At 40.4% G+C, this 21,528-nt stretch overlaps 2 protein-coding genes across 2 annotated transcripts in view; one reads left to right on the top strand and one right to left on the bottom strand.

The window, feature by feature from the left end:
- The first annotated feature begins 3,688 nt into the window (after positions 1–3,688).
- LOC128354213 (ATP-binding cassette sub-family C member 4-like) lies at positions 3,689–20,462 on the top strand. Its single transcript, XM_053314478.1, has 31 exons — positions 3,689–3,894; positions 5,749–5,859; positions 6,124–6,244; positions 6,770–6,994; positions 7,117–7,206; positions 7,462–7,625; positions 7,902–8,027; positions 10,078–10,327; positions 11,578–11,685; positions 11,827–11,916; positions 12,052–12,243; positions 12,398–12,492; positions 12,812–12,898; positions 13,761–13,857; positions 14,009–14,218; positions 14,457–14,594; positions 14,967–15,004; positions 15,122–15,246; positions 15,382–15,528; positions 15,759–15,838; positions 15,955–16,105; positions 16,241–16,360; positions 16,991–17,101; positions 17,957–18,057; positions 18,319–18,510; positions 18,597–18,752; positions 19,155–19,244; positions 19,336–19,508; positions 19,602–19,707; positions 20,142–20,273; positions 20,445–20,462. The coding sequence occupies exons 1-31, from the start codon at positions 3,815–3,817 to the stop codon at positions 20,460–20,462; spliced, it is 3,924 nt and encodes a 1,307-aa protein (XP_053170453.1). The 5' UTR covers positions 3,689–3,814.
- The window catches only part of LOC128354094 (ATP-binding cassette sub-family C member 4-like), a 36,663-nt gene continuing 35,583 nt past the window's right edge, over positions 20,449–21,528 (bottom strand). Inside the window, exon 31 of the mRNA XM_053314342.1 lies at positions 20,449–21,521. Within this exon, the coding sequence (XP_053170317.1) occupies positions 21,432–21,521 (90 nt within the window). The 3' untranslated portion in view covers positions 20,449–21,431. The remainder of the gene's footprint in view (positions 21,522–21,528) is intronic.

The following is a 21,528-nucleotide window of genomic DNA, read 5'->3' as shown; positions in this document are numbered from 1 at the left end:
TGCAGTTGATTACTTCCTGCAGGAGTGGGTAGTCAGGGAGGGTCGTTAAGGCAAGGTGCTGACACCTGGCTAGGCCTCTAGCAAGGAGATAAATGCCAGCCTGGTCTCATTCTCTCTCTCTCTCTCCTAGGCACCATGCTGCTACAGGTTCTGGGTTCGTTTGGCGTTTTTCCTTTTACACTCGACAGCCACACACAAATATCTCACTCATCCACACACTACATTCACCACTGACACCACTACATTCCACACCTCATGCTTTTTGTATATATGTTGTTTGAGTTACAATAAAACATTTTCTTTTGGCACCTGACTTGTCTCTCCTCCATGTCACATATGTTGAGCCAGTTTGTGACAAGTGGGGGCTCGTCCGGGATCCAGTATGAGGATTAAATTAGCTTGAATTTGGTCTGTACTGGTAAATTGACCTGGTTTAGGTTGGATGTTTCCTCCTATTGCAGACAATGGTCTTTGGTTTGCCTGGTTGAAGTGAACTACTAGCTGACTGTGCTGTGGTTATTCACCAGCGGTTCTGGGAGGGGATATGTCAGGTTGTTAGTGCTGGTTATTTCCGGTATGAGAAGGTTGTAGGAGATTTGGGAGAGGTATTTGGTCAATCTGTTTGTTGTAAATGTGATTGGATTTGACTGGGGCTTTGCAGTAGAACCTATGTGGGGTATGTTGGTGTGTGTTCGAGCAGGAGTTCCTTCCCCTGTTAGGTTTGGCAGCAGGTTCCTCTAGGGGGCTCGTGGTGATCTCTTTAGGCGGCGGCGAAGGTGGGTAGAGCTTTTAGCTCGGGAGCATCTCCGTGGTTGTGAGAGGGTGACCAGTTTTCTGGTTACTTTCTTCACACCGCTGGTTTAGCGTGCATAAGTACCCCCCACCATTAACTGCACGAAGACTAGGGAAGAGTTAGTTAGCTAGTTTAATGGTTGTAGTTAACATCAGTATAGGGGTGAGGCTCCTGTTCACCTGTTACCTCAGGTTTGGGTTTTCTGTGTGTCCCAGTCAAAGGTTTGTAACTTGTTAGGCTGATTGTTTTGAGGATGGCTTCCCTTGTGGAGCGTTTCATCCAGGATCCTTCAGCCAGTTTGTGACAATCTTTAGAGGATTAATTAATCAACTCAGTGTCGTCACATGTGAACTGGTTTTGCATCAAAATATTTAATATGTATTAGAAGTTAAATACAGGCCTGACACACCCAGACTAACAGAATAAATGTATCCAAAATACTTTTTAAGTAATACTGTCCTGACCATGTGTTAGATTGTGAGTTTGTAACGTACAGAGAAACCCGTAGAGTCTTGAAACTGCTGAAGACTCTGGACTCTTAGCATCGGTTTTCAGTGATAATTGGTTTCTTTGGAATTTGATCAGGTTGGTTAGGTTTTACAGTCAAGAAATGTGGTAACCCAGTTGCTGCTTGTTGTGACTGATGTTCCCAGCAGATGTGATTACAGCTGTCACTATGCGTTCTATTAGGAAGCAAAACAAAATATTACTCAATCAGTTTTGTTTTATAAATAGAAGGGTAATGCTGTAATGTAACTAGTCACTTTTTAATGGGGGTAAGTTTTTAAATGTTATTAGTTACTTATAAAAGTAATGTTCCCCAACACTGGTCAGGACATCATATTTATTTTCTCTCTTATTTTTTCTTCTACAAAGTTGATTCAGTCTTCATGGAGCTCTTAATTGCTACATTGCTACACACTGTGTTACATGTGGCAATGGTATGCAACTTGATTTGGCAGAGAAACAAATGCACTGAGTACAAACTGTTCAGTAGATGCTGTTTCCAAATGTGCCTGGAAGCAAACCTCCATGAACCCTGTAGCAGTCAGGTCAAAGCAGGCTGTCTAGTGATTTTCTCGTGTTAAATCCACACTAGTCTACTTTGCATCTGATAACTCAAACAGGCTTCATCACATTTTGGGTGTTTACCACCTTTATACCCATATATGTTCCTATACAGCTCTCCATAGTGTTTGAATCGTGCTTTTGTTTAACTACCGGAGATGCTTAGAGTGCATTTACATCGTCTTGCATTAGTAGACTTCTCATTCAGTTTGTCTATTAGATATAATTAACACAATTTTCCATTCCCCGCATGCCTGCTCACATGTGATTATCACTTTACAACAGAGGCGTGGAAAAAGACGTGGCGCACAGTTTGCTCCCTTCAATTCTGCTCGTAAACGGGAGTGTTGCGGTATACAGAACTCATTGTAAATGCTGTTGAGATCACTTTTCCTACTTTTCTGTATTAAATTTTTGTTTTAAATCAGAGATACAAGATACAAACGCTCTTTTCACTATATTGATAGAACGTGATGTGAGGCAGAATTCAAGTAGCCCATGCTCCTGAAATATAGTCTAACTGACCCAGAATAAGAGAACTCACAAAACTACCAGGAATCACAGTAGTACTCTTATAACTATGAATCAGTACTCAGAATAACATTGATATAAATAAGATTCCCGAAACGAAATATAATAAAATGTGTTGATGCACGTCGACATCCAAGCGCGAGGGTGAACACACTGTAGAAACAGGGCTAGGCAACCTTTTTGACATGGAGTGCCAGTTTTTAATTTTGTGTGCCGTAATCAACAATAAGTTAAAATCTTAAGTTAAATGATGAGACAAAATGCAAAGACATCCATATAGGCCGTATGCAAGAATATTTTAAAGATATTTTCATAACAAGGGCTTAGGAATTATGTACGGATCCCCTTTTCAAAACACTGCTTTCAGTAACTCATTTAAAACATATTGCATTATATTATATCAGAATAAACATCCACACCAACATTTTAGTTTTGGAAGCTGACTGATGTATTTATTAATTTGAATGCGGCTTTACTCCTCTCTCCTCATCACGGACTGACGCGCTGTACATTGGAGCAGGATGACGCCCAGGGGTGATTTATTTAGATAGGTCCTTATTATTACAAAGATGCTGCAACTTTGTTCTCTATTATAATTTATGACAACAACAAGAAAGTTAGCAGACCTTCGTAAGCTGATATGTGCTCATAGTGTGTGTCACTGCTGCAGAGGTGTACTTTTACACACCGCGCTTCAACATGTGCTGCGGGTCAGTTTGGTTTGTAAATATCCTACTGAAACATCACAGCAACTAGTGTCTGAAAGCACACACCTGTGAACATCTGTGCTTTTCTTTTTCTTCTTCCGTACATCGTACACCAGTAGCTCATCAATCATGAATTGCAGACACAGCTGGAGCGCGCAGCTTGTGCTTGACACCGCTGTTTACAGGATAGTAGAAGTGTAGATGCTCACACCGTTATAGTCATCATCGTTATAGTTCTCAGTGTGGACACCTCTTAACATTTGGCTCTTAGCTGGCGGTGTGTCTATCAACCATCTGATCCGTAGCCCTCAGTGGGAGATGTGTGCAGGACAGCATGCTGTCAGTCAAACTAAAGACAGGTCACATAAAGCCTTGGTTAACAGGTGATTGTAAATGCTGCTGAGAGAGTACTGATCTTTCCAGTGTGCCAGTGACTATGCTGCGGCGTGCAAATCTATTAAGCCTGAAGTCCTCTGCGGTTTCCCATGCTATCAGTAGAGAAGCCACTTTCACTATCATTTGTCAATTTTGGTTGTGTACCTATCTACAGTGTAACTGAAGACCACTCGGGAACAACCGGAAGAGAACCGGCACAGCTGTAACTATCTTATTGGCGGAGACTCCGCTTTACATGATGTAAGCAAACTGCACGTGCTGTGAGTGACTGAAGTCCTGCCAGACTCAGCTGCGGTTTGCACACAGCGTCAATGCCAGAATGACCGCGGACAACAAACAGTCAGGCGCTAGACAGAACCCACTGGCCGCTGCCGGATGTTTTTCACGAGTCTTCTTGTGGTAAGTCATTTTTGTCACAGTATAGGATTTCGCAACAGGGTCAGGTCATGATCTGTTACTAAATGATCCGAATAGTGATACATAGTTTGTTCGGGTGGTAAACAAGATAACAAGATAGATAGATAGATAGCCTTTATTGTCCCATGGGGAAATTCGTTTTCACAATCTGTCAGAAACAAATGCTCTGAACGTTCAATCCTAACTTTAAATGAATATAGCTGAATCTGTAACATACAAGATGCATTGATGTATTTTTAACATTGAAAATAAAAAATAAAAAGATCATATTGTACAGGCTTCCCAATTTTAAGATGCAAACTTTTTCCTGAAGTTTCCCCAATTAGCTTTAAATCACAAAATTGGCATTAGCACATGAATCACAACTACCTGTTGCAACTCAAGTCCAACATCATTTCTCACAAACAGTCCCAGGGATGTGTATTGTAATACTATGTGTGCATACTTATGTCATCATTGTTTTAGATGTCATTGTGGAAGTTTACAGTTGTGTAGATTACACTTGAAGTATTTATCATCTTATTTTCCTTCCTTGCAGTCCACTGGATTTTGACTCTAACTTGTCCTGTGCAGCCATGTGCCAGGTCGTTGGTTGCAAACAATGTGTCTTCAGCAATTTTCCTCATTCAATAAAATAATTATCTGTGTGCAGAAGTCAGGGAAGAAAAACCTGTCGAAGAGGTGTTCTTAAATGTTACGTATTACATGTCAGTTCAGAGTACTTCCATACCATGATCCATAGTAGTGAAAGATAAAAAAAAGAAAAAGAAGCTACATTTGTGGATGATAGATAATATGCACATGCTGCTCCACAATCTGTATGTTAAACTGTAATACACAATTTGTAATACATTAGATGTTTTATTTATTTATTTACAGAGAGTTTGAGGGAGATTGTTAATGTCTGATTCCTTACTCAATGTATACAAGACCTGGCAGTTTGCCACCAATTTTTTTTTTCCTGCAGTCCCAACTGCCTGCTGTTGCCTGTTTTTAGTGATAGATGTACAGAGAGCTGATTGAATATTTGCAGTGTCAAACTGCCTCAGAGGCATGTTAAACATTCCGATCTCTGTTGTTTGACCTCTTGTTTGTACACAGACCTATCACTGTCCCTATGAGACAGATCACTGTTGTGTTGCCTGCAGGTTTCAGGAGTTAACAGATTGGTCTCCTTAGATTGATTTCTCTATACACATAACTATGACTATACACAAGACTATGTGACTATACACATAACTATGTGACTATACACATGACTATGTGACTATACACATGACTATGCGTATAGAGATAAAAGCATTTTGGATTAAAGTATTTCTTGTTGTTAATGGTGTTGAACATTGAGCTGTCCACAAACAGAATCATTGTGCATGTCACTGAGGAGTCAAGGTGTTGGAGTATATGGTGCTGTCCCATGGTGGCTGCATCATCCACTGAAACTCATTGGGGGTGCCTGTGCTGTCTGTCAGGTTTGACAACATCAGTCCCTCAAAGGATTCCTTATCTTTTTTTTCATAAGGTGTTGACATGCATTGAATTGAATCAATGAGGCAAGGGAGTGGGGGGATCACAGGGGTTCCAGTTGGGAGTTTGATATCTTGAGTGAGTTCATCTAGGCTTGTCTTGACCACAGGCTATACAGATTTTAATCTCTGCCTGTAATTCAAGATGATGGACTAGATAGTAATTAGGTAACCTTTATCCCTTGTGGAATGTGCTGTCTGTATTTTTGGCTGTTCATTGCCAAAGTTTCCTGTTAAAAGACCCTAAAATAATGAGACAGAAGTGTTTGATACCCATGTCATTCATTTTCTACTTAATTGTTGATTTCAGCTGGTTAAGCCCCCTGCTGTACCTTGGACACAATCGGAGGCTGGAGGAAAGTGACCTGTACAGAGTTCTTCCAGAGGATGGGTCTGAAATACTGGGAGAGGAGCTGCAGAGGTACTGTGATCAGCTCAGGAAGGAAGAAGCTCTCTTAGGGAACCAATTTTTCCACGATTAGACCTGACTGATATAATCTTGGATCACTCTCAAAAGTCTAATATGTGATCATTGGCAATGTGTTTGTCAAGATAAACATTTGTAATTGTACTTGTTGCTTAGACCTAATCATTTTGGTTGTACAATTAATACATCAGTGAATTCAGTAATGGATTTACAGTTCCAGTGCAGAATAAATACCCTGTTTCATGTGCTTCCTTGCAGATTTTGGGACCATGAAGTTAGAAAGGCCTCAAAGGAACTTCGGGAGCCAAATCTCACCAAAGTCCTCATTAAGTGCCACGGGAAGTCCTTTGCAGTGGCTGGGTTGTTTGTATTTTCACTGGTATGTTCTGGCATTTATAAAGCTCCCTTCTTAGATTTTGACATCATGACAGTTTAGTGATATATAATGAATTTTGTAATGAAAGTTGTGTGGAACATTGGGGTCTTTTGTCCTTAAGGTTACTTGCATGAAAGATGTTGTCATTTGTAAAAAGATGTTTGTTTAAAAGATTTGAAGGAGTCATAATGGAGAATAAAAGCATACACATCTAGAACATCTACAGGTATTAGAGAACAGAGTCCAGCTTTGAAGTTGCTCTGTACTGGTATGCACCTTTTTAGAGCTTTGGAGCCTAGTAAGTAAAAGAAAGCCGGTCCAGATGTTTTCAGTGGTCATATTTCACAGGCACATCTGCCACATATGGATGGACAAGCAGGAATGTATTGAACTTTCTTGGCAGAATGTAAACAGGTGGTTACAATAACTGTTGTAATGCTTTCTGCATTAGTGTGAATATTTGAATAAGAGGTTACTGGCATATCTCATGATCTAATATGTATTTTTGTCTCGGTCTTTGTCGTAAAGGAGGCCATTAAAGTGATCCAGCCATTCCTCATGGGGGAAATCATCATGTACTTTGAGAATTATGACCCAGACGACCAGAGAAGTCTTTTCATGGTGTACGGATACGCTGCTGCAATGTCCCTCACCACCTTTGGACTGACTTTCTTTAGCCATCTCTACTACTACCATGTCCAAAGAATAGGCATGAAGATTAGAATTGCCATGTGTCACATGATATACAGAAAGGTCAGTAAAAATTCAGCAGATGTGCAGCACAGATGCATATTTCGGTAGGTTATTGTCACCCTCAGGAATATACCATGAATTCTTGCAGTAATTCACCAGACAGGTAACATTTGTCTTTGCAGGCTCTTTGTCTCAGCAGTGAATCCATTGGAAGAACCACCACCGGACAAATTGTGAACCTCCTTTCAAATGATGTCAACCGTTTTGATGAGGTTAGATAACACAAGTATGTGCTTGTACAAACAGTGATTTTTACTGCTAGATGTTCATGAGGCCCAGCTGAATTTTGAAAGCAGTGACTACATGATGCCCCAGTATGCAACCCCCATGTTTCAAACCTTTTGTCTGTATGTTGGTCTATTACAGACCTGTGACAACATTTTTTGTAACTGAATTGTAACTGGTCCAAATGTTTTTTCCAATATTTTGTGCATGCTTGTGTTCACAATTAACTGTTGCCTCTGTAGATTACACTCAATCTGCACTACCTGTGGGTGGCACCTCTGCAAGCTCTGGTGATAATTGCTTTCCTTTGGAATGGGATCGGAGTGTCGTGTCTGGCTGGTGTGGCAGTGATTGCCCTTATGATGCCTGTGCAGGCCTGGTTTGGAAAGCTCTTTGGAAAATTCAGGTAAAGAACAAGATTCCTGGAGAGCTACAAGGTCGTCTTTAGTTGTCACCTCATACACTTTCAATGGATGTATCATCACCTAGCATGTCTAGTATCAGTTAATACATTACTCATTCAAAGCCTGATATCACCACTTACCTGCTGTTTGTTTATGTCCATTTACTTAGTGGTATTCAAACAAATTGTTGTTCATTTTGGCACCTCATGTAAATACTGTAGTCTTTCCCAACATTATGAAAAAAGAGAAACCTAAATTTGAATTGTATTTTTTTGCAGGGGTAAAACGGCAATCCTTAGTGACAACAGAATCCGCATTATGAATGAAGTGGTGTCCGGCATCAGGATCATCAAAATGTATGCCTGGGAAAAACCATTCTCTGCTTTGGTTACAGAAGTCAGAAGGTAATGATGGAAATATTGTTTTGATTTGATTATAAAGCATCCGCTAAGTTCTGATTTTGTGTCATTTTTACGCCCTGATGCCTGAACTGTGGAGTTGATCTGGCTATTGCAGGTTTTAAAACTTGAGGAACTGGTTTCTCCCCCCGTCCATCTCAGTAAATGAATCTATTTCATGCTTAATTAAGTTGTCCATCATTGTGGTGTCTGTTTCCTTAGCCTTTAGTTAATGGTTTGAAATGATCAAAGGGTGAGGTAAAGCTCATCTCATTAAAGTGTCATTTTAATGTGTGATCATAAAAACCACAGTAATGGTGTTTGGCTTGATGCACTAAGCTAAACACACAAAAGACATGTTACCAATACCAAACGTGAAATACATAATCATTGCCAGAACAATTCTCTGTCCCTCTTAAGACGAGACGAGAGGCCTTTTTGTATTTTGGCAATATACATGAGTAAAGTTTGGAATCTAAATTGGCATCTAAAAGCATGCTGGTTTGAGGCTTACGTTGGTGTACTGTTTCACTTATTGATTAGAGCCCCTGTCTTTGTTTTAAGCATATGGAATGCAGAACTGCTTGTCATCTGTATAGCTGTAGAAATCAGTTCTATGTTACCTCGTGGGTTATCAGCATGTGGAGGCTGATTGGCACAGGTCTCGACACACAGCTTTGTGGTACTCCACACATATGAATCTCAAAGTCTCTGACAAGTCTTCCACAAATCTGAACTGATCCCGGAGGCAGGAGACATCTGTGTTGCCTTTTGACGAAAGGCTGATCAGTATCAAACATCTTCAACCAGTATCAGGTGAAAGGTTTAACTTACATAACTTATTCTGAGCATTCCTTTATCAACAACGCCAAAGGACTTGAAGGCATTTAGAGGGTGCCAGAACTGCTCACCAGAAAGGTAGTCAAACACATCGTTAACATGAATGGAATTATCCCCATCCTGATTCCTCTAAAGAACTCTTTACAGTATCACAGTATCTTTTTAAAGCTGGATTCAAGGGGCCCTCGAGAGCACACAGGGATTATTCCAATTAAAGTAACTTTTTGGGAATTAACCACATTCCTTATTGCTGAGGTGGTCTAAGAGGATTCCTCAATAGCCATGCAGCTTTGGTTTCTTCATTTCTAGCATTTTTTGCTCACTTTTGTTAATGAAGAATCCTTTACACAGTTTCACTTGTAGTTAATACATCATCCCCAAAACACAACAAGTCGCTCTCCTCAATGCTCGAAAGCCAGACTTGACTGACACACTTCATAAGACATCCTTAGTTACTCATCACTCTTTTCTAAGAAACTATAATGTGGACTTTGGTCTGCTCTTTCCCAAGAACAGAGAGAAACATTTATATCACACATAGCTAAACATTAAATAGGATGCTGGAGCCTTTTCTATCTGTGTCTCTGCGTCTCTCTCTCTCTCTCTCTCTCACTTCAGATATAAAAGTAATAACTTTTAAAAGTAATAACTTTTTATATCTCTGAGAATTTACAGCAAAAAGCGTGTAGTCTTATCAGAATCCCCAATACATGAGAAAAGTCTTCTGATTCTTTGCTGCTAATATTCTGCATTCAGATTGAATTTTTGCTTTGAATCTTTCCTGTTTAGTCCAACACCTGTTACATGGAACATGACTGGACTGCTCTGTGAGGGACAGGCAGAACAGTGCTTGAAACTAAATGCTATTGCCAGCAGGTATAAACTACTAACTAGTATGTTAGTATGCTAAAAAAAAAAGTTAAAATAAGGACATAAACTAGGTGACAGCTGGTGGTGCTTCTGGGATGAACCCTGTCAGCCATCCTAAGAGCCATACCACTAACATAATATCACTCATTTTTTCATTGTTCTAAAAAAGAAGCAAAATATCCACTAAACACATGTGACTGAAAAGGTTTTGATAGCTGGGTTACAATACTAATGAAAAAGAACTAACAAATGTGACTAGAACACTAGATGTTATGTGTCTCCTAGTGCACTATTGCAGAATGAATACTTAACACACTCATTTTCTCCATTTGCTGTCTGTTCCCAGGGAAGAAATCATTCAGATTATGCGTAGCTCCTACCTACGAGGACTCAACATGGCCTCCTTCTTTGCCAGCAGTAAGATCATAGTCTTTGTTACCTTCACCGTCTACACTCTCCTGGGCAACACCATCACCGCCAGCAGTGTGTTTGTCACCGTGTCTCTCTACGGCACCATCAAGCTCACACTCACCCTGTTCTTTCCCCTGGCCGTGGAGAAGTTGTCTGAGACTTTGGTCAGCATTTGCAGGATTAAGGTAAATCTGTTTTCTCATATGTATTACAGCAGCTCTTTTATATTTGTCATTTGACAGAGACTGACAGTGAGTGGTGTACATGTAATTAAAGCCACTGAGCATCTGGCACAAGAGCTGTCTATCATCATTATTTAACCAGTCTTGTTATTCATGTGTACGCCTTGGGCATCTGCTCATATCAAAATCCTCTACTGACAAAGAAAGTCCAACAATGTGCAGACTGCAGGAATAAGACAGCAGCGGTGAGACTCCTGACATATGAACACATGCACAGTTTACACAGCTCCATTATAACAACAATCTGTGACAGTGAGTGAGTCACTGAGGAGCGATTAACGTGATTTAAAAACAATTAACGCGTTATGCTTGGCCCCTTAATCATATGGCCATTAACGTGTTAATGCTGACAGCCCTAATATTTATATTGTGTGTATGTATATTATATATTTCTATATCTTCAGGCTGAAATGTGGCCTGCAGAAAAACATTCTTTTTTTTCTGTGCAGATTAACAAAAGAGGAAAATGAAGGAGATAAACACCAAAGTGACCTGTGAGGAGTAGGTCGTTTAGAAATATGCGTATGAGAAACCAAATCGTACTGAAGTCTGTATGCTACATCCGAACAATTTATGGCCTGCTGGGGACCAAACAATCAAGCTATAGGTCTGAAAACGCCCTTAGTGGAATGGAATTCGACTACCTCTGGGGAAACACTAAAATGTATGCCTGACCTTTTAACTAACTCCTGCTCAGCACATGGGGGGGATACATCTGGCTGAACGTTAAATAACACATTATATAATCTCTTTTGTGAATGACTTCCAGGAAACTCCTGGCACAATGGATGTTTAAATGAAATGTAAGGTATTTCACAAATTAGTCTTAGTGAATCATTTATATAATTAAAGGTTTACTATACAGGATTTTCTTTAAAAAAACCCAAACAATGCATAGACTCCTCTAAACAGAATCCCTCTCATTCATCACTTATGATCCACTAGCAGTATGTGCCAGTGTATGTATCTAAATAGACAGTATGCAGTAATGCAGTATTTTCTTATTATTTTGTGGTGATCATACATTTCTGGAAATCAACCTTTGGGCCGACTTTGAATGCTGTGTGTTCACAAACACCAACTGATAAATCCTGCGTAGTGTACCTTATGCAGTATACAGACGACTGTATACTGTATGGGTTTTGATAATAGTGATGACAGCGTAAAGCTATGTGTGTCCATTAACCCCTCAGAATTTCCTCCTGCTGGAAGAGGTTGACAGAAAAAACTTTGCTCTTGCTTTGGAGAAAAAGAAGGAAACCAGTATTGAGATTGAGCAGCTCAGCTGCTACTGGGATAAGGTGATATTTCATTCAGTGTTGTAATATCATTGTAAAGGAAACACTTATGCTAATTTTCTGTTCTGTTCTACACTTAATAATGCCATCAAATGCCAAATATGTTAAGTAACAAGTTATCATAATTAATTTTTGTCCTTTCAGAGTTTGGATGCTCCATCTCTGCAGAATGTCTCTGTCAATGTGCAGTCAAACCAACTTCTGGCTGTTATTGGACCAGTTGGATCAGGAAAGGTCAGTACGCTTGTATAAACAGGCTTGGCTGACGTGAATAGTTCAGGGATTACAGCCCACATGTTTAAATCAACTGTCTAATTCACTGTCACGTTCTAGCCAGCTCACATGTCCATAACATAATGTTCCCACTAGTCATCCCTGCTGAGCGCCATCCTGGGAGAGCTGCCTCATGACACTGGAACACTAACAGTCAGAGGGCAGCTCATCTATGCATCCCAGCAGCCCTGGGTGTTCCCTGGAACCATCCGCGGTAACATCTTGTTTGGGAGAGAGCTGAACCTCCAGAGGTATGAGAGAGTCATCACAGCCTGCGCTCTGAAGAAGGTGAGATATTAATATGGCTGCACAGCTACCATCAGGCTTTCAGGTGATAGAACACACCTGCTGCTGGCCATATGAGAGAGAGAATAATGTTGACTTTTTTTCTCTCATATTCTGACCTATATTAAATATAAACCTTCATTGTCTTTGAGTGCAGGACCTGGAGCTGCTCCCAGAGGGAGACCAGACACTAATTGGGGACAAAGGAGCCACGCTTAGCGGCGGACAGAAAGCTCGAATCAGCCTGGCCCGGTAAGAGGATGGGTACAAAATGTGCATTATTTGTGTCATTTATGACAAAATGATGGATATATATATTGGCTGCCTGTCAAAGTTGCAAGCCTCAGGGGCTACAAGTAGCAACATGTCAGGTTGCATTTGAAGGCTTCAGCCTCCAGGTTATACACAACTTATTTTTTTCTTGCTACAAGTTGGAGACAAATGTTGATTTTACTAAAGTAGATAACTGAGATTATTAGTCTGTCTTAATAAACATTTTTGTCTATAGTCTTGTGCCTCGCGGTGTATCATTCCACACAGTAAACTTGGAAATGTGTGTGTGTGTTTTCAGGGCTGTGTATCAGGATGCAGACATCTACCTCCTGGATGATCCTTTAAGTGCTGTGGATGCTGAGGTTGGGAAATATCTTTTTGAACAGTGAGTAATTATTTTTGTGCCACACAATAATTCTACACCAGAGGTCACTAATAGGCAGACCCCAGACCTGTGACTGATGAAATTTTGAGGAGCGTTGTCCAAGCGTTTCTATTTTAACAGGCGCAGCTTCTCCAGTTATTACGGTAAAAGTGGAGCAGCCCTTGCTCACTCACAGACCACTGTGCATAGCAAATCTTCTCATGTGACGCTAATCAGTCAATCAAATCTGTGCAATTCAGACATGCGGAGGGGCTCAACTGTTAGTGAGATACTCACGGAGGAAAGAGGTGTTGTAAAGTTATTAGATATGAAATGAAGTTTATGGTTTAAGTAAAGTTTAAAAGTAAAAAGGGATTCTTTTTTATTTTTCTAAAACAAAAGCTTTCTTTATTTTAAATAACTATCTTTATTTGATATAAGAATGTATTTATTTTCTTTTATTATTTTATTAATTTTATTATTTATTTGAATCCTGCAAGTTGAGTGTAAATACTAATAAATGAATTCTACTGTATTTATTTGACAATCTAGCCACTAGACACAGATGCTGATGGAACAACAATGCTACTTCAAGCTACTGAAAAATAACACACACATAATGATGTTCTGGACCTTCACTTGAGGAAATCTTCACAAATTGGGCCTCAGTGTATTTTAATTGAATAATTGTCATATGTTGTTTTGGCAATTAAACACAAAAAGACAAACACACTTTACAATTTGAAACAGTTAATTTAAATGCTTTAGATGACCTGTTTGAATACCAGATGCTTCTCCATGCTTCTCAAATTTGCTCCTTCAGGAAAAACACTGACACACTGTGTACTAAAGTTTTAACGTCTGCCTCTGTGTTCATGATCAGGTGCATCTGCGGTCTGCTGAAGAACAAGTGTCGTATCCTGGTTACCCACCAGCTGCAACATCTAAGGGGTGCTGACCAGATCCTGGTCCTCAGGGAGGTTTGTGCTCCCTCAATATTTTAATAAATCCTGTGCTTGTTGTTATAGTCCATGTACATACTGAAAGCCTCCACTCTGTTTGCTTTAGAGGAACAGCATCTTTACACCATGAAGCAATACCACAGACATGTTTTTCCTCTGTATCTCCTAGGGTCATATCATGGCCCAGGGTACCTACAATGAGCTGCAGTGTTCCGGCCTAGACATCGTGTCCATGCTGAAAAGTGAGGAGGAGCTGGAGAAGTGGTCTCAATCAGCTGAGACAGACAAGATGTCGTTACACAGCCAAAGGACGAATCAGTCACACTGTTCTCACAGCAGCCTCCTCCCGCCTGAGAGCAACTGTGATGACAAGCTTCCTGTAGGTACATCTTCAAGATCCAGTGTTTCATTTGGTTTTGTATTATAAATTCATTCTGTACATTTTCCCTCTCTATTCTTTGTCATTTTCTTTGATGTGAGTTTGTCCCTGGTCCATTCATATACCACAACTTACATTTAGACCAGCATGAGTTTAAGACTGTATGTCTAGTATTTTAGTACAGATGTGATGCTTTAAACTGACTGCTTCCTTGACTGAATTCTAACTTGTTTTGCAGGTTGAAGCAGTTCGTACCATGTCAGAGGAGACTCGAGTTGTAGGAAATGTCAGCAGCCACATTTACCTCGAGTACTTCACTGCAGGCAGTCATGTTCTGGTCTTGTTGGCTATAGTCCTGCTCAGTGTCATAGCTGAGGTAATCCAGGGCTCAGTCCCACTAACACTGTACATGAATAGAGACTTCATTTAAACAGCTTGTTCAAAGGTAGAGATATGCTAAAAGATGCCCACTCCACCATATTGCCTGCAGGTGTGAAAAAAAAAGATAATGGATTAGTAATTATGACCGTAATGGACATGAGTGTTAACACACTTAACTAAGATGGTAACCATGGTGAACTTTTACTACTACACTGATAGCACTAGCATGGAGGGCATGGTAGCATTCAGAGCAAAATCCCTCTGTGACTAAGCACAGCCACACATACCATTAGTCTTATTATTAATATACATCTAACAATCTAATATGTTTCTATGTGTTGGTTCATTCTTTGTTTTCCATACATAGGTTGCATATATTGTGCAGGACTGGTGGCTGGTATACTGGTGAGCATTTTATCCATATGGGCTTTGTTAAAAACAGTCTATGTATTTTTGTAGCTGAGTAATGTCTGATCTTGTTCTGTGAGCCTGCTCTGATGTGTTTATCTATTCAACTAACAGGGCCAGAGGAGGGCAGCAGTTTTTCAACAGCACAACCAATGATGTCAGTGTTAAAAATAATGCTCACAATGTGACTCTCATAGATCAAGAGTTGAGTCTCACATTTTACCTCAGCATTTATTCAGGTGAGCCTGTCTACTCTTATATTGACTTCATGTTTTGAAGTGTTTTTGTTGATGATGTTTATAAAGTCTTGTCCTACTACTAAACATATATGAACTTTTAAAGATCTAGAGGAGTTTCTCGCTTTTTGCTTTTAGGTTTCACAGCAGCTGCCGTCATCTTCGGCTACGCCAGGAGTTTAGTCATCTTTCATTGGTTGGTGAGCTCAGCACAGAGACTCCACAACAGCATGTTCAGCGCCATTCTCCGCACGCCCGTTCACTTTTTTGACGTCAACCCCATCGGTGAGCCCTGGTCAGAGTTTACTGACTGAGTTAAAAGCCACCTAAAAACAATCCCAACGTCCTTTTTTTTGTTGTTTTCTAATGTGGGGATGAACCAGGCTGGCTATAGCTTCTAAATCACTGATGTTACTCAATTGCCTGGGCCTGATCTGAAGACATTTACTGCAAGATGTTAATGTTAATGTGAGCTTCAGCTCTTGGAACTGACTTTGCTTTTTTCTGTGTCATAGGAAGAATTCTTAACAGGTTCTCCAAAGACATCAGCCTGATGGACTCCATGTTACCCCTCACCTTTGTGGACTTCTATCAGGTGAGGATACATTAGATTAAGACTACTGTATATGTAGTTGTTGCCGGTGATTGACAAGATGTTTTTTTCTCAACTGTTGTTGTGTTCCTCTGAGTGACAGGTTTGTTTTGTTCCAGTTATTTTTACAGAATGTTGGCGTGGTTGCAGTAGCTGCCTCAGTCATCCCTCACATACTCATTGCTGTCATTCCTCTGCTCTTTATCTTCCTGTACCTGCGGCGTTTCTACCTCAACACATCACGAGATGTTAAACGTCTCGAGTCCACATGTATGTTCATGCATTCTTGCGTAATTACACCTATTTGGCCATGAGATGATTATTTAAACTGAGCTTTTTGAAAAACAGAAAGGCCATCAGTGACTTGTGTGTGCATGTCATCATCCTCTGTCATTTTTCTTGCAGCTCGCAGTCCCGTCTTCTCCCACCTGTCTTCGTCTCTTCAGGGTCTGTGGACGATCCGAGCCTTCAGGGCTGAGGAAAGACTTAAGAAAGCATTTGATGCATATCAGGACACTCACTCAGGTGTTTAACCTTTTCACCGGACAGCCAATGTGAAGTTTGCAAATGACAAAGAAAACTTTAATTATAATTATTAGGGGCTGAGCCGAAAGGACCCTACTGCTAAACATGCTCAAAAACTCACTAAATTTGGCAGGCACATCAGGTCTGGCGAAAAATTTGATAAAATGGAAAAACAAACAATGTCAAGCTCTCTAGCACCACCTAGAAACACTAAAACGGCCACTATGCCTGATAGTAATGTCGTAGAAAGATCAAACCTGAACTCAATTATTTCTCTTATCAAGACCTACAAATCACGTGCTGACACCCCTGACCTAAATCCAACAGGAAGTGCACAATTTGCCTTTTAAATGATTTTTGACGATTTTTCAGGCATTTCAAAATATACATTATTCCTGCATACTTTCATCTACAGACTCCATTCAAACATCACTTTGAGAAAACCCAGTAGAGAAAACTAGTTTCTAGTTCTAGTTTATTGACTGTATTATTATGTTTTTAGATATCTGTGCAGTCTGTCAACTACTTCACTGACAATGCTGTCAAAGTCTAGATCAAACACGGCCCGACGAGCGCAAGGTCCCGCCCAACACTGCTTGCAGCTTTAATTATTCTTCATTCTTGTCTCAGAGGCGTGGTTTCTGTTCCTGATGACCTCCCGCTGGTTCGCACTGCGCCTGGACAGCATTTGCTCCATATTTCTCACCACTGCAACATTTGGCTGCCTCTTACTCAGAGACGGTGAGGACTGTCTGTCTATCCCACAGCTCATCTTCTCAGCCTTATTACTGTAATGGGAGATTGTTATGTCATGTGATTCTGAAATGTCAACTGGCCTTAGTTGTTCAGTCAAGCATTCATTAGATATCAACTGGATTCAAATTTAATATAAAAACCTCCTGCATAATTAATTACAAATTATAACTGCTTCAGTTCCTTAGATTCCACCGGTGGCTTTATGGCCAATGTAATCAGTTTGGGGTTTTCACTTGTTAAAGAATTATCTGGCACAAAAGCAAATATATGCTCATTAAACTACAAGATGTGTTCCACTGGTCCCTCTTTCAATATTTGACCTATTTGAGGTTGAAAATTTAATTTCTCCAATTATTGCACCTCTTTCTTAATATATATATTTTTTTACTGTTGAACAATTAAACTCAGTCATACATTAATTTCTCCCAGACTATAAACATGTTAGAATTTAAAAGCTCCACTTGTATAAATCAAGACAACAGAGTGGTTTGGCATTGGCTGATTTTCACCTGTATTTCTGGTCAGTCTGAACACTTTGAATGTCCTACTTGCTTACAGCTCGAACAAGAACAGTGTTGCTCTTTAAAACCTTGGTGCTATTCTTTTATCTCCCATATATTGACTTCTCAAGACATACTGTGATATTACTCCACATAGCACTGTAATAAACTGGACACATCTGATTGAATAATAAAATACATTAGTTTAATATTAATTGAACCTGGATGGAAGGTTTTTGAGAGAGGAGCTGGACATCATACCTGCTGACAGAGCTGTTAGTTCAGTCTTAAAGTGTTGTGAATCACACAGTTGTGTTCAGTGTGTGTTTGTGTTTATTAGGGCTGGACGCTGGAGAGGTGGGCCTGATGCTGACCTATGCTGTCACACTGGTAGGAAACTTCCAGTGGACAGTGAGGCAGAGTGCCGAGTTGGAGAACATGGTGAGTAGTGTTTGGTGATGAGGCTCCGGCTGTCACGTAACTGATGTTGATGCTGAGTACAAGCCCAGCTGCCTGTCATTTATTGAAAGGACTACCAAATGAATGTTGGAAGTCAAACTGATCCTTGTGGAAACAGAAGACACAGTATGTTGGTGTTTTTAGGAGGAGCCTGTATAGTGTAGAGAGCGGGAAAAGGAGCCATGTTTGTGTGAGGATACAAGGAAACAAGATGAGCTAACTGGAATCCCCTTGTTTCCTCAGATGACATCAGTGGAGAGAGTAGTGGAGTACACAGAGCTAAAGAGCGAAGCCCCCTGGGAAACCGAGAAGCGTCCTCCTCCCGATTGGCCGAACCGAGGCCTGTTGACCTTTGACCATGTAAACTTCTCCTACAGCCCTGATGGGCCGCTGGTCCTCAAAGACATCAGTGCCACCTTCCAACCCAGTGAGAAGGTGAGACCACCACAGTCTGCTTTTTGAACACATTCACACTAGAATGAGTGCTCAGTCATTGTTTCTCTGGCTCTCCTGTCTGTCAGGTTGGTATTGTGGGGAGGACGGGTGCAGGGAAGAGCTCCCTGGTGTCAGCTCTGTTCCGTCTGGCTGAGCCACAGGGAAAGATCTACATTGATGGTGTTCTCACTTCTGAGATCGGCCTCCACGACCTGCGCCAGAAGATGTCCATCATTCCTCAGGTATGCATCAGCTGACTGCAGCACATGCACTAAATCAGTTTTGAGTCAAATGTTTTTGGGTTGTAAAACATAAAGGAAACAGCCAATGAATGTACTTTTTTCCCCACATCAGTGACTCTCACACTAACAAATATCAATCCAACATCTGAGTTTAGTTGACGTCACTGTGGGACGACAACTAAACTGTGGCATTACTGGTTAATTATATTATTTAAGAAGGTTATGTGGTCAGATTATATATGAGGGCACTGTTTAGTTGATGTTGCATTGATATGGGCAAAAGTATATTCATTGGCTGTTGCTTTGTTTTACTTTTTGTAAATAATTAATTTGATGTCATATATAATTTTGCAGTTTGGGAAATATTTTAAATCTGAAAGTCTATCTTATTGTCAACTCCAGGACCCTGTGCTGTTTACTGACACTGTGAGAAAGAACCTGGATCCTTTCAACCAACACACTGATGAAGCCCTGTGGATGGCGCTGGACGAGGCAAGTATCCAATCAACACACTCAGGAGCTCAGTTACAAGCTCACATTGTTGCACACATGCACTTTTCCCTGACCTCCATGTTCCCTGCAGGTGCAGCTGAAGGGTGTGGTGGAGGAGCTGCCTGGGAAGCTAGAGACAGTTCTGGCTGAGTCCGGCTCAAACTTCAGTGTGGGCCAGAGGCAGCTGGTGTGTCTGGCCAGGGCCGTCCTGAGAAAGAACCGCATCCTCATCATCGATGAAGCCACAGCCAACGTGGATCCCAGGTACTACAGACACAGCTCAACTCACCAGTAACAGTATTTGTAGTGTTAAACATACTTCTGTGATGACTTCTTTTTTTGTTACTGTGTGTACAGGACAGATGAGTTGATCCAGAAAACCATACGAGACAAGTTCAGAGAGTGCACTGTGCTGACCATCGCTCATCGACTCAACACCATCATAGACAGTGACCGCATACTGGTGAGTCCTCTATTCTGTCTCAGGGAAATTTCATGTAATGAAGTTAATTTTGTTCAGTTGTAGCTGAAGTCTCTACTCCATCTAAATACATTTAGCATGCTACAGTTTAACAAAACTCAGATTGCTCAAAGTGAGGTAAGTGCTTTCTGGTTCATGTTAACGTACTTTAGATATTACTTGATACTGGTCTTCATAATTTACCTAGAGCTACACGCTGATCATGACTTGTAAACAAGTTAAATCTTGTAAATCCATTATTTCAGACATATAGCGTGTTGGTGCTTTGCATTTAGTTTGTATGTGACCTACCAGTTTTTTATAGTCTGAATTGTGGTATGTGAGAATGCTTTGCCTGCATTAATGTCACTGAGACACATTCTTGTAAGTTTAACCATTAAACTGATGGTAATTGTTGGTCTTTGTCTTTCTTTAAGGTACTGGACAGTGGAGGCATCCAGGAGTTGGACTGTCCCTTCACTCTGCTGCAAAAGGAAGGGGCTTTCTACAAGATGGTGCAACAGACCGGCCCAGCGGAGGCAGCAGCCCTGCTGGAGTCAGCAAGAAAGGTGATGTGTGATACACACCAATGTTTGTTTAAATGCTTATTTGGATTTACCAAGTTTATTATTTTGAGATACTAAGTCATTATTATGATAGAGACCTCACAGTGGCAGAAATGGGCTTCCATAGTTTATAGTAGTTTTATACTAAAAGTTTTATTTGTAACCTTTTCACAGGTGGCGCAACAGTCTTGACAACCTGAAGGTAGTGGAAGAGGATTTTGAAACTAACACATCTGAAAACTTGACCTGGAGTAAGTGTCATTTATGTTTTAAGACTTAGAAGATGCAAATCTTGTACTCCCTGTGACAAAAGCTACTTAACAGTTATTGAAACAGTGAAAAATGTTACAATTAGCATCATTTTTGTACATCCTTTTGATTCTTGATTTTTGTCAGAAATGTTTTAATTGCATAAGATAACAAGCCATCATGGCAAATCAGTCGTGAGACTTGTAGGTGTTCATACAGTATTTGAAAAAAAACAAAACAAATGTACAAGTGGAAAGAATGGGTTTAACATGACAAATTGAAAAACATGTAGATTTGAACAATTGATTACATGTAACTCAACACTGTCCACCTCTGTAATAGCAGCTATGTTCAAACAGCCACTTTATCATCCTTCCAATAAACTCAATATAACAGGAATATTTAGTGTAAAATCTCCTTTTCACTGTTCTACAACATTCTTGTGGGTCTGATTATCATTCATCATATGCATCTATCTGTATTTACAAAGGCAACTTTGAATAGAGATAGTTGTAAATACATTATCACATGGTTAAATTAAACATGTACAAACTGTTGCAAATCTGAAACAAGGCACTTGTTTTAGGGTTATGTGGTCATTTAAAATTTGAAGGCATCAGTGTACAGAGCAGCATTTTAACATGTGATAAATATGAAGCATAGAAAATAAATATAGTATCTATGTCAACTGTTTTTACAGCAGTGATTTCCAATCTCTCAGCTTGAGGGAAACAGCATAATGTGCACATATGTGGCTCAGGCAATGGAGGCCGGAGCCAGTGCAGGTCATCTCCTCAGCTGGAGTGGATTAGAGCTTTCTATCATAGGCCTTTGTGCTTCATCACACAGCTCAGGCACTTGATGCAGCCCTGTGGCAAAACAGTCAGTCTGGTAAAAACAGCCTCCCTGAGCTCACAGAGCTGTCTCAAAGATGACCAGGTTGCCATCTGCAGTTTCTGCGTGTCCATTCATCATGTTGGAGCGGCTTCTGCTCTCATAAGCCTGGGGG

The sequence above is a fragment of the Scomber japonicus genome, chromosome 24, assembly GCF_027409825.1.
Source record: "Scomber japonicus isolate fScoJap1 chromosome 24, fScoJap1.pri, whole genome shotgun sequence".
Classification (NCBI taxonomy): domain Eukaryota; kingdom Metazoa; phylum Chordata; class Actinopteri; order Scombriformes; family Scombridae; genus Scomber; species Scomber japonicus.
The sequence above is the reverse complement of the archived record's forward strand: the minus strand, read 5'-3'. Positions and strand labels throughout refer to the sequence as shown.

Bases quoted from the DNA above. Each gene is read 5' to 3' on its own strand.
- LOC128354213 (XM_053314478.1), top strand. From the start codon at position 3,815: ATGACCGCGGACAACAAACAGTCAGGCGCTAGACAGAACCCACTGGCC. The intron at 7,207-7,461 runs GTTAGATAACAC...TTGCCTCTGTAG, and splicing joins ATGTCAACCGTTTTGATGAG to ATTACACTCAATCTGCACTA. The intron at 15,005-15,121 runs GTGAGCATTTTA...TTCAACTAACAG, and splicing joins GACTGGTGGCTGGTATACTG to GGCCAGAGGAGGGCAGCAGT.